This window comes from Diabrotica undecimpunctata, chromosome 7, assembly GCF_040954645.1.
Source record: "Diabrotica undecimpunctata isolate CICGRU chromosome 7, icDiaUnde3, whole genome shotgun sequence".
Lineage (NCBI taxonomy): Eukaryota > Metazoa > Arthropoda > Insecta > Coleoptera > Chrysomelidae > Diabrotica > Diabrotica undecimpunctata.
The window spans coordinates 135,555,990-135,571,459 of NC_092809.1; the positions used below are offsets into that span (position 1 = coordinate 135,555,990).

At 33.5% G+C, this 15,470-nt stretch overlaps 1 protein-coding gene across 2 annotated transcripts in view; it reads right to left on the reverse strand.

The window, feature by feature from the left end:
- Positions 1 to 15,470, reverse strand: part of Shab (potassium voltage-gated channel shaker cognate b) — a 408,461-nt gene that overhangs the window by 162,608 nt on the left and 230,383 nt on the right. For both annotated transcript variants that reach the window (XM_072538289.1, XM_072538290.1), the window contains exons 4-5: positions 14,870 to 15,121; positions 6,981 to 7,128 (exon numbers count right to left, since the gene is read on the reverse strand). In XM_072538289.1, the coding sequence (XP_072394390.1) occupies positions 6,981 to 7,128; positions 14,870 to 15,121 (400 nt within the window). The remainder of the gene's footprint in view (positions 1 to 6,980; positions 7,129 to 14,869; positions 15,122 to 15,470) is intronic.

The window sequence follows — 15,470 nt, forward strand, 5'->3', positions numbered from 1 at the left end:
ACTTGTGAAATAGTCAAAAATAAGTAAATGCAGTGAAACTTTTTCTAAATAAAGACATAACATCCTTTCTTGTACATGAAACAAATCAAAAATAAAAACAAAGATTTTCTCGAAATAAACATCCATACTTTTAAGGACTACTTGTTCAGAATCCAAAACCATATACTAAAATAAGATATTTTAGAGAAGCTGCATGATTCTGCATGAAGCTGTCTAGTAACGGCCCTGTCCAACTAGCTGCCTTACCGAGCGAACGCAAAAGTAGTAAGAGGCGACTAATGGAATGAAATGAGAGGTGGTGAGCCGTCGACTGAAGTGTCGAGACCGCAGAAATACACGCAGTACGCGATCAGTCTTATTTCAATGAATGTAATTACTGTGACGTGACCGTCGTTTGAGGTATCAGTGGTCGATATGGGGGCTAATTTAGTCGATCCATCTTGTTGGGGATCTTCCTCGTGATCTTCAGCCTTCTACTTTACCTTGGATAAAAAATCTTTCCATGTTTTCTGTGTCTGCTTTTATAATATGTCCAAAGTATTTTATTTGTTGGAGATGAACCTTGCATCTCCAACAAGTTTTCTGACTTTTAGCTCATTTAGAATTAAATTGTCCTGCGGTCGTTCCACGGAATTCGTAACATTCTTCTCTAATATAAGAAGTGTGGAGGACTGCAAGCTCATAAGTATCTAGTCCCAAGTTGGACGTGCACTGGTAAGACGTGCTGCACTCTGGACTTATTATTAGAGTGTTAGAGGAATAGGCTTTTCGGCGGTGCCCTGTCCAACGTGCGAGGTCACGACCTTATTCTTACCTGCGTTCACTGGTTCGCCCTCATAGGGATAACGGACAAATGTTTTTGTAGCATCACAAGTACTACAAAAAAGTGAGGATTTCCAGGACTTCCCCTCCGGGGAATCTTTTTTAACAATTAATTTATGTTAACTACGCAAGAGCCTCTTGTCAACACCAGAGGCGTGCGACAGGTCTACGCCTAAGCCAGAATATTGCATAGTGTTTAAGAGTTTTAGTTGCTCTTGGAAACGCAATCCAAGTAGTGATACTGCTTTCCAAGACCTGTCGCCGTTTTCTTTGATTTTGGGCCCAGTATAACCTGCAATGGGGCGGAACGACTGGTTTTGCTAGCAAGCTAAAAGTACTTGAGTGAAAGAAATTTAAACATTACGGACTGGGGAGCTCACCAGCCCTCCCAGACACCTCTAGGGTGGTTGTAACTATGACTTTCTTAACAATTAAAAAGTGGCATTATTATGTTAATATGTACAAGAAAGTAAAAGATTTTTTATACATAAATAAAAAACAACACTATCATCTTGTAATTAACAACGGACAGTAAATTTATGACATCAAAAATAGAATACAAGAAGGGGAAAAATTTATACAAGAGCTGGTCTGGGATGAAATAATAAGCAATACGATAAATAACTCTAATAAAAGCCCACCAAATCTAAAAGTCAAAATGGAATATGACATTATTCAATTAATCAATTAAAAACCAAAAAGAGCGCTAGACCTGACGAAGCTTATCCTCAAATAGTGTAAGTAATAAAAATTGATAGTCTTGATCTGTAAATAATTTTGTTTAATAAATTTTACACTAGTGGGGAAATATCGAAATAGTTGAAATATATTTTTATTCCCCTAACTTCGGACTTCCCCTAACTTTGATCAACATCATCAAAATAAGAAAGGTCTAACACTTCCATCATATAATGAGATGACCTAAATATCGCTTACTCCGGTTAATCATACAGGGCAAAATCGAAGGAAAACGTTGGATCGGAAGAAAACAACTGTCCTAGCTGCGTAACATTAGACAATGGACAGGTCGAACGGTTGAGGAACTGTTTCATCTAGCTGCCGATCGAGAATCATTTCATCAGCTTGTCAATATGACGATAGCCAACGCTTGAATACAAGCACGGCACACAAAGAACAAGAACTTCGGACGATGTGTAGATTTCAGAATAATGTAGTCCTATAAGCCAAGTACTTAAAATTCTACTTAAAATAGATCATAGAACATATTACAGATAAATGTGAAGAAGACGTGCGATACGACCAATTTGGATTCAGAGCCGGAATAAGAACCAGAGAGGCTTTGTTTTCTCTTTAAGAACTGTTACAGAAGAGCAAGATTTGTTTGATAGGTGTTGCAGCTTTGAGATGTATAGAAGTTTTGGGAAACCTGACGTTGTAAAATTCATTAGTTAGCACATCTAAGTTGGATAGCGCATGTAACCAGGCGAGAGGAAGATGAAACAGTCCGAAATTTGACCAAAGAGGGCCAAGGGAACAACGAGCCAAAGAAAGACTGAGAATTAGGTATCAAGACAACGATAAAGAAGATGATTTATAATCTATTAGAGTTAGAGCGTGGAGAAGAGTTGACAGAGGCAGGGATGAATGGAGGATTGTTCTGAAAAAAGCTTTGGCTCATATCAAGATGCCACTGATGATGATTACTGTTGCAGAAGTAATGAAGTACGACCAACAAAAGGATGTTTTCTTATGCTTTGTTCATTTAGAAAAGTCATTTGATCAAGCAGATCATAAGTTGTTCCAGTCTTTGAAGGAGACGAGTTTTCAAGGTTTATGTTCAGCCGGTGCTGACTTCCGCCCTCATCTCCTTATCCCTGGTCGTTCATCCCGGATCTGCCCCAGATATAATAATACCCAGTATAATTCCAGTTCCCGACCCCAGACATGCAGAGTGAAATTTAGTGAAATTTAAGGTAACTTTTTGTGTTAAATTTTACCATAAAAGTCAAGATAGACATTTTTTTTTAATAATAATTGCTTTCATTATTTAAAAAGCTATGTTTTTATTTGCCACAGTTTATAGTCCAGTAACATTTGTAAGTTTTTGTAGCATCTCCCGAGTTTGTAAATGAATAGAACACATGTAAGTTTTTCTTTGTTCTTTTTATATTTACTTTTGTGACTGTTTATGTATTATCTGTATTTTTGAAACTGTTTGTGGTGAGACACAATAAATGTTTAATTTTTTGTAAACCATCTTGTTTGTTTATCTTGACTAACTCTCTAACCTTTTCGAGGTTAGAGTTTTATTTGAAAAAGATATGTTTTTCATTTTTAATAGTTATTTCGATAGTTACAACTAGCTGTCGTAATAGTTATAATTAAGTACCTCGAAGTGGCGTCCTTTTTAAATTACTAGAGGTGTTTCCTGTTTCCTTTCTGTGTTTTGTTTTGTTTGTCCCAAGAGATTCACGCGAATGTTGGCGTGATGATCGCCAACGTCCGGAACGGATAGGCACTTTAAGAAGAAGAAGAAGAGATTCACGTTAGTACCCCTTTGTTCCATTTTTTTGTAGTTGCCCCAATCCAAACCCCTTGTCATTTACTTATCCACGACCCCAGCTCTCCTAACAAACCCTGAGTCCCGTTCGCACAAGTATCGATTAGTTTGCTTGCCCTATCTCGGCCCCAATAATTTCAGTCCCCAATTTTCTACCCCTTACAATAATACTCCATGTGGTAGGCAAAATATTTTCGTTACAATATTAAAAGCAGGAAAGGACAAGGCCTATTGTCACAACTGAAAATGAAGAGTGGTTTTTCACCATAATCGATAATCTTTAATGATGAAGATGGTACATGAAGAAGAAGAGAAGCTGCGCTCTATTACATCTTCATGTCAAGCCGAAATAAGAGGAGTTTAGTTCTCTAGTAGAAGTGTAAAACACAGACTTTTACTATAAGCATCGTTAAAAAAAATTCTGCTTAAATTAGTGCTACCATACAACTCTCAACTTCGTACAAAATACCTCTCCAGAACATAACTATTAAATAAAAAATCAATCTTAATCTGTGCAAACTGTAAAGAAAAAATATTTTATATAAATGAGACTTATATAGAAATCTCGTTGGGAAAAGCTGTTATAACTAGTTCGATAATTAGGTGGCAATTAAATAAAAGAGTTATTTAATTGCATTTGTCAATCGACAAAACGTTTTATATATAATTCTATATCATTATCCAAATCCTATTTTCCAGATATCTGCCTTCACACGGCGCTTAAACTCAAAGTGTGCTATGCTCTGTTGCAGATTCACCGCAGCTTAATTTAGAAATAAAGGATATATACGAGAATTTACACCAAAATAAGCTTATTCGCAGTTTTTTGTTAAATCCTGATGGATAGTTTTAATAAATAAGGTTGTAGCGAAATAATTACTAGATTAATTAAACTACTAAAGTGTTTTTAATTATCCGATATTTTACATAAAAAATATTACATTATTTAACTAGAAATAAAGTAGCTATAATATTGTTAAAGCATTTTAGATGAGGAGATACGGTCTGGCCCAAACTCTAACCAAGAATTGAGAGACAGTTTAAAGAAACTTCAAAAAATAAATACCGAAATAATTTTCATGGACAGCTTAAATTACCTCAAATACGAAAACCGTATAGTACTTTTAACGATGGAGAAAGAACAATGCAAGGGAATTCCTAGGACAAGAAACCAGAAATGTTGGATTAAATATAGCCAACGGGATAGTGAAAATTATGAATAAATATGGGATTATTATTTAGAACTAGGCACTGGATATTGTTATTAGAGAAATGTGTAGGGCATTAAGGTCAAATAGTAAACTGATAAAAGAATTTGCAGGAAATTTTAATACTACTATACCAAAACATTCAAAAAGCCACGCTGAAAGCATTAGAAAATAAATAAGAGACAGAAATATAAAGTTCAAATTAAAAAGTCTTCGTTTAAGGAATTTACAAAACGATTAGAGATATACTAGATCAATAACTAAACCAACTACAAAGGTTCATAAGACCGCAGAGAAACGAAAAGAAAGACATTGTTGAAATCACTAATGTAAAAAATATGAGTGGATTCTTTACCTATACTATAACTTACAAACTGTTTAAAAATAATTGGAAAATGCTTTGTCAGAAATAGGAATATAACAAAAGATAAAAAAACGAAATTCACTATTTAAAGATTATGTGTAAATGAACTGCTCAAATGTGGAGAACAGATTCTTGTTAAACAACTTCAAACGTTAATATAAATAGAATTAGAGTATGTTTAAAGATAAATGATCAACATAAGAAAATAAACAAAGTTGAGTAATATAAATAAACAATACTATGCTATGCTAAATGAAAACCGTCACAGCAATTAAAGATGCTAGCCAAAAAGAAAAACTGAAGCGGAAATTATTTGGCTCTATATACAATAAGACAAATACACCAACGATAAAACACGATTATTAGTTTTGTCGATCATAAACACATATGGGAAAAATAAAGAGCCATAGGTCATATAAAACGAGATCTAAAAAATAGAGCAGCCAAGAAAAGACGTCTCCAATATTGGGTTTAGGTTATCAGATAGATAGTAATATCGTTTTACATTAAGTAGGTTTTGAATGCCGTTTATTATGATTTAAATATACAGGTCATTTATGTTTATATTATATTCTGCAATTTTTACACATATACAGGACGTAATTGTTTATAATAAATTTAAAATTAAAATAAAACTAAAAGTTAGTAGAAAATATTTATAAAAAAAGTATTTATTTATATATTTCAAATTTGAATTATACATTGTCGAGCATAAGATTAAGATTAATCCATAATTTGAGGTTATTGTAGAGTTTTTTTTTACTTATTTTTTGGTTGAAACAAAAATTACTACTTCTATAATAAGTAATTGCTTGCAAAAATCAGGTTTTTGTTGTTTAAAGTTTATTAAAAATATACTTTTCGTTGAAAGTATACTTTCCGTTGAAAGACAAAGAAATCTTAATAGCTTCTTAAGCGAGTATTCCCCCCTCTTTCATTAATAGCATCTCGTACATGACGAGACATGCTGTAAACCAGATTTTGGATCTAATTCCTTGGAAGATTGTCTGATTCCTGCACCAGAATATCCCGAAGTTCGCTATAATTTCTGATGACTAGTACATGTTCATATAAACATTTACTTACCTTATTCCAAATATGTTCAAGGAGATTTAAATCTGTATTGCATACAAGCCAAACATGATTTAATTATCGTCAATATATTCAGTAACTATTCGAGCAGTGTGGGATATTTGTGTGAATTAACACCCATAAATGTTGAGACGTCTCCAAAACTAACCATGAAGGGTAAAATATGATCTTCTAGAACTTCTGTCACATTCCTGTGTGCAGTAAACATCCCATTTTTGATAAAGACCCTCCATCAAGTGGAAGTCATTCGGCAATACACGCTTGAGCTATTCTCACACGTCGCATTTGAATCAGTAAGACAGAATGATTTTTGTCGGAAATAATACACGACTCCAATTCGATACTATGCAAGCTAAGTATTCTCGTTAAAAATTCAATCTGGCAATCCGATTATCACGGAAAAGAGGTGAGCTAATTGCTGTAGTTTAAGAATATAATCCATAGCATTAACTTGCATCCTAACTTTCCACTAACATATGTTTATATTTCACACCTCCTGTAGATGATTTCGAAGGAAAACTGCTGTGAAGGTTCGGTTTCTGAAAGCACTAGAATCGAGAAATCGGTTATCTCTAGCTATTTTAGTCCTGACTTGTCATGAACCAGCTCTTAAACTAAGCAGACTCTTTATACCGTCGCGTTGGGATACTCATTGCGTACTCCGTATTTACACCAAAGTTACTCGCAGTATCGCGCTGACAACGGCCGTCTTATAAGCCGCCACAATTATTGCCATATCAACAGAATTTATTCTCATTGTAATACACTAACAATGACAACAACTTAGTAAACGATGTTACATTAAAATAAAATCTACAATAATTCTACAAATTTCGAAGTGACCCAGTTATATGCCCGGCAACGGTGTAAATAATATCCAATAAATACTTTTTTCAAAAAGTATCAAACCACCATCTATATCAATAATATTAGTAAGCAATATAGAGAAATTTTGGAACGTATTTGCTCTTACCCTTGCTGCAATGGACGTAGTAGGTTTTTCCAACATATCCCACAACCACTTCTGATATTGCGAACATTTATCCTCGCCGAATTCCTCCTCGTCCCGTTGCCTCAAGGATTCCGCTTCCTTTCTCATTTCCTCGTGGACGTGCTCTTTTCTGAAACAACAAAGCGTATATTAGCTCGACGATTTAAAAGTTAATTAAGATTTTTTACGATTTGAAGAAGTTTCTATTGCAGTTATTGAAAACTATTGGAATCAAAATGGATTATTTTTCAATAGATATAAGCGAAACTTTAATGTTTTTTTTTAATTATCACTAAATTTATTAACAAACTGGATGCTTGGATACATGGCCATAACAAATTACTGTTGTTACCGTTACTACATTAACTAGGTACATAAGTAAGACTTACAATTTACAACTATTTATACAGAGTGTTTTATTAATACATAATTGGAAATATTGTAACTGTAGATTCCTGGTATTAAAATATTGGGTGTATACTAGTTCGCTCCCGCGGTCAGATTTTAATACCCCACAGAAAAGGGGCATAGGTAAATTCACTCCGGCCATATATTTCTTAAAAAAGATATTTGAATAATGTCTTCTCAAACTTTGTATTTACCTATTAATACAACACTACCATCATTGCTTAAAAAAGAATGAGTCTTTTTTAAACAATGCTACTATATAACACTACTTCTTACTTAAAAAAATATTAAAATTATAACGATAATATCACTAAAGTATTATGATGTTAGAGCTCATATTGCCTTGTTTAATATTTGATTGGGTTTTTTTCGTATCAGAAGTTGCAATTGATATATTTCTTTGAAAAGATTGGTAGGTAATTAGTAGTCTACCTGAAATTTTATGATAAGAAATAGGGGTGGTGCGAATCTTAACATTATTACTTTAGTTCCTGTTTGAATGTCGTTATAGCTAGTTTTCTGAAATAGAAAAAAAATAGATGCCTTTGAGCATGTATATATACAGAAGAATGTTGAGATTTCCATGGGTACAAAGAGTTACTAATGTTGAGGTACTTCGTCGCACGTGTAAACAAAAAGAATTACTAAGAATAATCAAAGAGAGGAAAATGCAATACTTGGGTCATGTGTTGAGAGGCGAAAGATATGAATTACTTCAAGTTATACTGGAAGGAAAAGTACAGGGCAAAAGATCAGTGAGAAGACGCCAGAACTCATGGCTGAAAGACCTGAGGAGATGGTTCGACTGCTCAACTGCAGAAATCTTTTGCGCAGCAGTTTCTAAAACTACAATTGTAAACAAACAGGTACTAAAAGTCTTACTGTGGAAGATTTGATTAGAAAAAATATTTATAATGGCAGAAAACAAGTTATTCCCAAAATTCCGAAGTGCGCCCAGAAGTACATGACTCGCTAAACTCCGTGGAAGTGACAACCAACCAAAAAGAACAATTTTTATTGAAAAATGATCCGGTAAAAAAAATTGTTGCTTTTTCTTGTGTATCTAACTTAATATTTTTTGTAAATTAGAAACAATTTAAGTTGATGGAACTTTTAAATACTGCACTAAATTTTTTATTCAACTATTTACAGTTCACGGACTCGAAAATGGACAGTATGTGCCGTTTGTATTCTTTTTGCTTTTAATTAAGTTAACAAACTCATATGTGACTGCCTTAAATTGTTTAAAGATGAAGTGTCAAAAATTGAACTTAAATTTTAGTCCCAAGGTTGTGTATGCCGATTTCGAATAAGCTATCAAAGCTGTAAAGTGAAGTGTTTCCATTTGCGAAAATAAAAGGATGTCGGTTTCATCTCGGACAATCATGGTGGAGAAAAAATTCAAAAAGTTGGTCTGGCTACTGAGTATTCAAACGACAACGAAGTCGGACAATACCTTAGATATATGTTTAGTCTACCTTTCCTAGATCCATTAGAAGTAGGTGAGTGTTTTGCTTTAGACTTTAGTGAAATATTACCAGCACAACACCAAGCCGTACAACAATTTGCTGACTACTTGGTGAACAACTATATTTCTGAAGAGGCAGACTTCCCTCCTGAGATGTGGGCGGAAAACAGTTCATCACTTGAGCGTACAACCAATGCCTGTGAAAGTTTTCATTCTAAATTTAATTCGTTATTTTACAATCCTATTTTACAATAAAGTAATTTATATGGTCGCCTGAGTGAATATTCAGAGGAGCTTCTTGGCGAATATCAAAGTGGTTTTAGGCCTGGTCGATCAACAACAGACCAGATCTTTGTGCTAAGGCAAATACTGGAAAAAACCAATGAATTCAATATCGACACATACCATATTTTCGTAAATTTTAAATCGGCCTATGATAGTGTCCTAAGAAATAATTTGTATGAAGCCATGGATGAATTCCACATCCCCGATAAACTGATAAGATTGGTTAAGGCTACAATGCGTAAAGTTGTTTGCAAAGTCGAAATACAGTGCGAACAATCACAGGCATTTGAAACGCATGTTGGGCTGCGACAGGGAGATGCGCTGGCGTGTCTCCTTTTCAACAAAGCTTTGAAAAAGGCGGTAAGGGATGCCCAAATAGACAGCAGAGGAAACATTTTTAATAAATCATCCCAAATTTTGGCATATGCAAATGATGTTGATCTAGTTGCCCGCACAACACTCAAGCTAGAAGAAATGTATACCACCTTCACGTCAAACGCCTCAAAAAATATGGGCCTGCAAGTAAATGAAAATAAAACTAACATAATGGCATCAACACCCAACAATAGAGCCAGAAACATCGGCCACCAATTCACGGTTGATAATTCTACCTTTGAAGTGGTGGACAAATTCACATACTTAGGCTCCCTGATCACCAAGGACAACGTCATGACGGAAGAAATCAAGCGAAGAATAATCCTAGCAAACAAATGCTATTTTGGACTAAGTAGACATATGAGAAGCAGAAACTTAAGCCAAAAAACAAAAATAACCATATACAAAACCCTAATACAACCAGTGTTGACATATGGGTCGGAGACATGGACCATTTCCAAGGCAAATGAAAATCACCTGCTTATATTTGAACGAAAGATCCTGGAAGAATATTTGGTGGCATCTACGAGATATATCACAGATATAAACATATATTTGGTGGTAAAGACGTAGTATCCTTTATAAAAATAGAAAGACTAAGATGGGCAGGACATCTGGCAAGATCACAGCAGAACAACCCTCCTAGAAGAATCCTTATGTCACAATCTGTGGGAAGTAGAAGTAGGGGTAGAGCAAAACTCAGATGGAGGAATGGTGTAGATGAGGATGGTAGACAAATAGGCGCAGCAAACTGGCAACAGTTGGCAATGGATAGAACTGACTGGCGTAATAGACTTGGGAAGGTCGAGGCTCTTTTATAGGGCTGTAGCACCAATGATGATGATGATTTTACAATCCTCACCCTAATATATTTAAATTTTTAAAAGTTTTAAAAGATATTCAAATTGACACCCATATAAAAATACGAAGTTCTAGGAAACCAAAAAAAGTGTACCGAAAAGTACTTCTAGAGCGTCAAAAATTTGTTGATCACAAAATAGCGGAATTAAAGCAAAATAAAATTAGTAGATTTGATTTTGTCAAATGTATTTCAGTTAGATTTTTAGCGAAATAAATGCCTCGTTTTAATTTATATTTGTTTTATTTTGTAATGGTAGAGAATATCCCATATTATGTTAGTTTTTTACACCTGTATTGCTTTCTTATTATACCTTTATTTTAGAGTAGACACAAAAATTATTTCAGTAATTTTTAAAAACAATTCAAAATTTCCAATATAATTTTTAAATCAATCACTAACATTTTTCAAAATACATAACAGCAATGAGCGCGCTAATAACCAGCAAAATAACGCAAAAGATGGAAAACATATTAAGTTGTAAGATAAATAGAAATGAAACTAGTAAAGATGGGAAATTTAGCGATAGAACCTATAATTTTACATTTCATTTATTGTTTCCCACCTTTAGACGTAAGAGTTTGGAAACTACCGCTGTGACAGTGACAGTTTTAGTTGACATCCTCCTCTGATGCGTCTAAAGGTGGGAAACAGTGAATAGAATGTAAATTTATAGGTTCCTATCGCTAAATTTCTCATCTCTACTAGTTTCATCTCTTTTATCTTACAGCTTCATAATGTTTTCCATCGTTTGCGTTATTTTGTCGGTTATTAGCGCGCTTATCACTGTATCTATATAAATATGTAACTACCAATACTTATTTGTTATAATTTCTAATATAAAATACAAATCGGGCAGTACCTATTTTTCTGGTGTTAATTTTCCTAGAACTTAATAGATAAATACTTAATCCGCTTGACCATGGGAGCGAACTAGGTTATGGTTTTCGGAGCGAACTAGTATGTAATTAAGAGGCTTTTTGACCTTGGGAGCGAACTAGTGTGCTCCGAAAATATTAAGGTTTAAAACAAATCACTTAAATAAAATATATCTCCTTAATGAGTTACAGGGCATTTTATATAAAAATCTAAAAATTATTTGTAACCAGTACTTTAAAACTATTTGAAATATCCTTGCCATACTTGGCAGGTAGTGTACGTATTGTAAACCCTATTAAATTATGTTAAGTAAACGTTTATGGCTACTATCAGAGACGTACGATAGAGGAAAGTGAATGGTTGACCCTTCCTAAATTCTACGCCACTTGCGGAATTGCTATTTTAGCTTCACTTTTCGATTCTTCAATACCCTCTATGTAAATAATATACTCTCCATTCGTAACAATAAAGTCATTATTATTTGAGATGTTTTAAGTTAAAAATGAAGCGACCCAGTTATTTTGATAATTGTACTAATTATGTCAGTGTTTTTGGGTCACAGGATTTCATTTATTACGTAAATGAAATTTTAATCGTTATTAACAAAAAATTTATTATTTATTGAAATTTCATAAAACGAATAGACACCTTCAACATTTAAAAACAAATTGTGGTTTTAAAAAGAACCACTTTGTTATAATCTAAATACAAAAACAATTTTAAAACAAGAAAATTCAAAATATATTTTAATTAAACCTTTAATAATAACAAATAATGTTCAATGTGACTAGATTTACCTCAATAAGGTTATCAATTCTTTCTTTTTAAATAATTTCAAAACACTTTATAACAAATAAGCTGTTCTCGACATTTATCTTCAATATCACAGTCAGATTAATACGACTTAAAGATTTGCTGGGAGAGTTGACTGTAAGGGACTCGAATTTTGAGCTGGGTAGATTTTGAGTTTTAAATAATCATTTAAATCTGTGCTGATTGCAGAATTGTATAGGAATGTGTGTGTTTAGGTATGTTTATGTGATGCATTTCTAAAGCAGAAAGCATTTCTTCAGATGAATAAAAGTGTAGTTTCGACCAACCATCATTTTGTTAATATTAAGTTTACGCACATATTGTCATAGGGTAAATTTTGATCTCTGAGCTATTTTCTACCTACTGTAACAATTTTAACAGGTTGACTGCCACATAAAAATGTTTAAAAAAGTCCATGGTGCCAAGTTGAAAAAAGTGCATCTTGCAACCAACTGAAATACTTCCATTACTAATATTTCATCAATTTCATTTATTAGTCCCAATTTTTGAAAAAATAGGTCAGCGGTCGAATACGACCGCCGGGGCGTAGGCGGCATACTTATTCCCCTGGTGCCAAGCGGTCGGTCGGGCGGTCGTTCTGTTTATGATGAGACTTGTCGAGTATTATTTTGTTGAGTGGTTGTTTTGACCAATATTTTATCAGTAGAGGTTTGATTGTTAGTAAGACAAGTAAGTTAATTGTGCTCGTGTTATTTTTAGAGTTAGATGATAGTAAAAACAATTATTATTTCTTGAAATAAAATGGGAAGTCGCGGTAAAATGATGAAAAACAAACACTCCAAATAACCGATAATTTTTAATTTCTTTTGTGTTCTTATTTAACTTTTATATGTATTTCACTTTGTAATTTATATTTTTTATAGTTTTATATTTTTTACTCGAAATAAAGATATGTCAAAATTTCGATATCATTTTAGTCTCCCCTATTCAGCCAAAATGAAAACTGATATGTATATACGACGACTGTATGCCACAATGGTCGAATACTGCAATAATTTCGCTTCTCTACACGATCTCTAGCAAAACAGGAACTATATCACAGACCGTATCAAATCGGTCGTATACGACCGCCGTGGCATGCAGCACTTATTGAACTGTCGGTCGTATACGACCGCCTGGCAGTCAACCTGTTAAAAATATCCATGCATATACAAAGAATTCTAAGCAGAAAACCTTCCTATACGGGAGTATGTAGTCTTGTAGACTTTTATTTCTTAATTATGTTCAATGACAAGAGGAACTTCATTTTCTTCCGAACCGAAGTCTAATCCCTATCTAGAGTAATTCTTGTAATCGTTGTCATTTGCAACTATGACCTGATTATCGACAAATTGGAGAGTATATAAGCAGGTATTGTTTACCTTGACTCCCATTCTATTTTCATTCCTCTTCCAAGAGTAAAGGCTTGCTGCAATGCAGATTTTAAAAACTATTGTAGAGAGACAATATCCCTCTCTAAGCCCTTTTGGTATTGCAAAATTGTTAGTGAGAAATTTATCAGTTTTTACTCGTGACTGTGAGCCTCCATATAGATGTTTTAATGCCTGAGTGACAGTGTAATTTATTGGTGGTGACTAAAGGGCGGATAATATTCAACTTACATTTTAATTCATTTTCCATTTTTCTGCAAATTCGTAAAATTTGTATTTTTTTAACACTTTGGGCATTTATTTGCATATTATATAAAATTTGCCTAAGCCTTGCCCTGTTAGTCGTTTAAAGTGTTCAATGTAGCTTGATTTGAACTTTGGGCATTAAAATGCGCATTTTTTTAAAGATTTTGTTTGCATTTTTATCCGCTCTTTAGAGATGACTGTAAAAATTTGCAAATCTTATTTAGAGATATATTATCACAAGCATCGGTCAGATAGACAAGCGGACCAGGCGAACAAATTTCATTTACTTTAGTGTGAATTATCTAGTGTATGGATGGTTCAAACCCTGGCCAAAAACAAAAAGGCTAACGTTGTATTTAAAACCCAAATGGATCTGCTACTTAGACTAGAATACGCTGGTGTATCAGATCAGCCTATGGGTGAGCAGTATCGATGCATAAATCCTTACCAAATGGAAGTGTTCGCTTAAAAAACTATATAGATTATCATAAACTTTTTGAATGTGTCTGAAAGTTTAAAATTTATCTTTTTTTGAATGTTTTTCTTCTATATTATTTGTTTTAAGCAAAACATCCGATATTCCTTACTGGTTTTTGTGAGGCACCGTGTTGGGCATGAGAATTTTCCACCTAGTCTGTCTTTGTACAATTCTGAAATCTCAAACCAACACATACTGAACTAACTTTATTTCTCCTTACGAATGAAATAACTTAAAGGTTAGAAGATTTGGCTAATGAGTTACTGGCAATTTGAGCAGCTATACTCTTTATTTTTTAATGGAATTTTTTAAATAATTTCAAAAAATGTCTTCTAAAACACGGTAATTACAAAACACCAGAAGATGTTTCGCACGTTACTGAAGTTTATAAGTTATTACAGCAGCCAATTATCTTATTTTACCCTTCCTTTTATTCATGATACCATTGCTTCAGTCACTCGAAACTTTTTAAAGAGGATTTTCCGACTGCAATCTAGTGCTTTGTATATATGAGATTTTCTGTTACATATCCTTCACCTTAAGGATCGATGAAACTGGAAAAAACATGGGAAAAATATATTAAAATTATGTATCTCCATGCATGTTATAGCAAATCTACTACGGAAACTTCAAGTATATTATATAAATTCATAAACAAAATATACTTACCGTTGATGATATTTGTGTTGACAACACGACTCTAAATAGAGTTCGTCCACTCCCCAATACTCGAGATCATCGCTGAAAGCTAAAACGCACATTTCGTCGACGAGATGTAGCTTTCCGGTGCGGTAGAAGTTGAGGATAGAGCTAAAGGATTTAGGGTGGCGATCGAAGAAATATTCGTTGTCTATGAGGGAATAGTCGTCGCAGAGTTCGCTGAGAGATTCGTGGGTGTTGCAGTCACGAAGGCGGCCTAACCTGAAATAAAAATAACCATAATTTAAGAAATAAATGTATTAAAATATGTTTTTGTTTTTTTTTTTTTTTTTTTTTTTTTTTTTTTGTACCGCATCAACCCCTAGGGTTATTAGCGGGTGGTATATCTTTATTTTAGAAAAGTTACATTTAGTATATTATTAAAATTTACATAACAGTTTTGTAAAATACAAACATTTTATGTTATGTTACAGTTTGTTATACAGTTTACAATTTTTGATAAAATTTATTGTATTGCTGATGTCTTCTTTTAGAGTTTCTTTCAAATTGTGTTTTAGTTTTGCTGTCGATCTTGCTGTTGAGTACACTGGACAGTCTATCATTATATGTT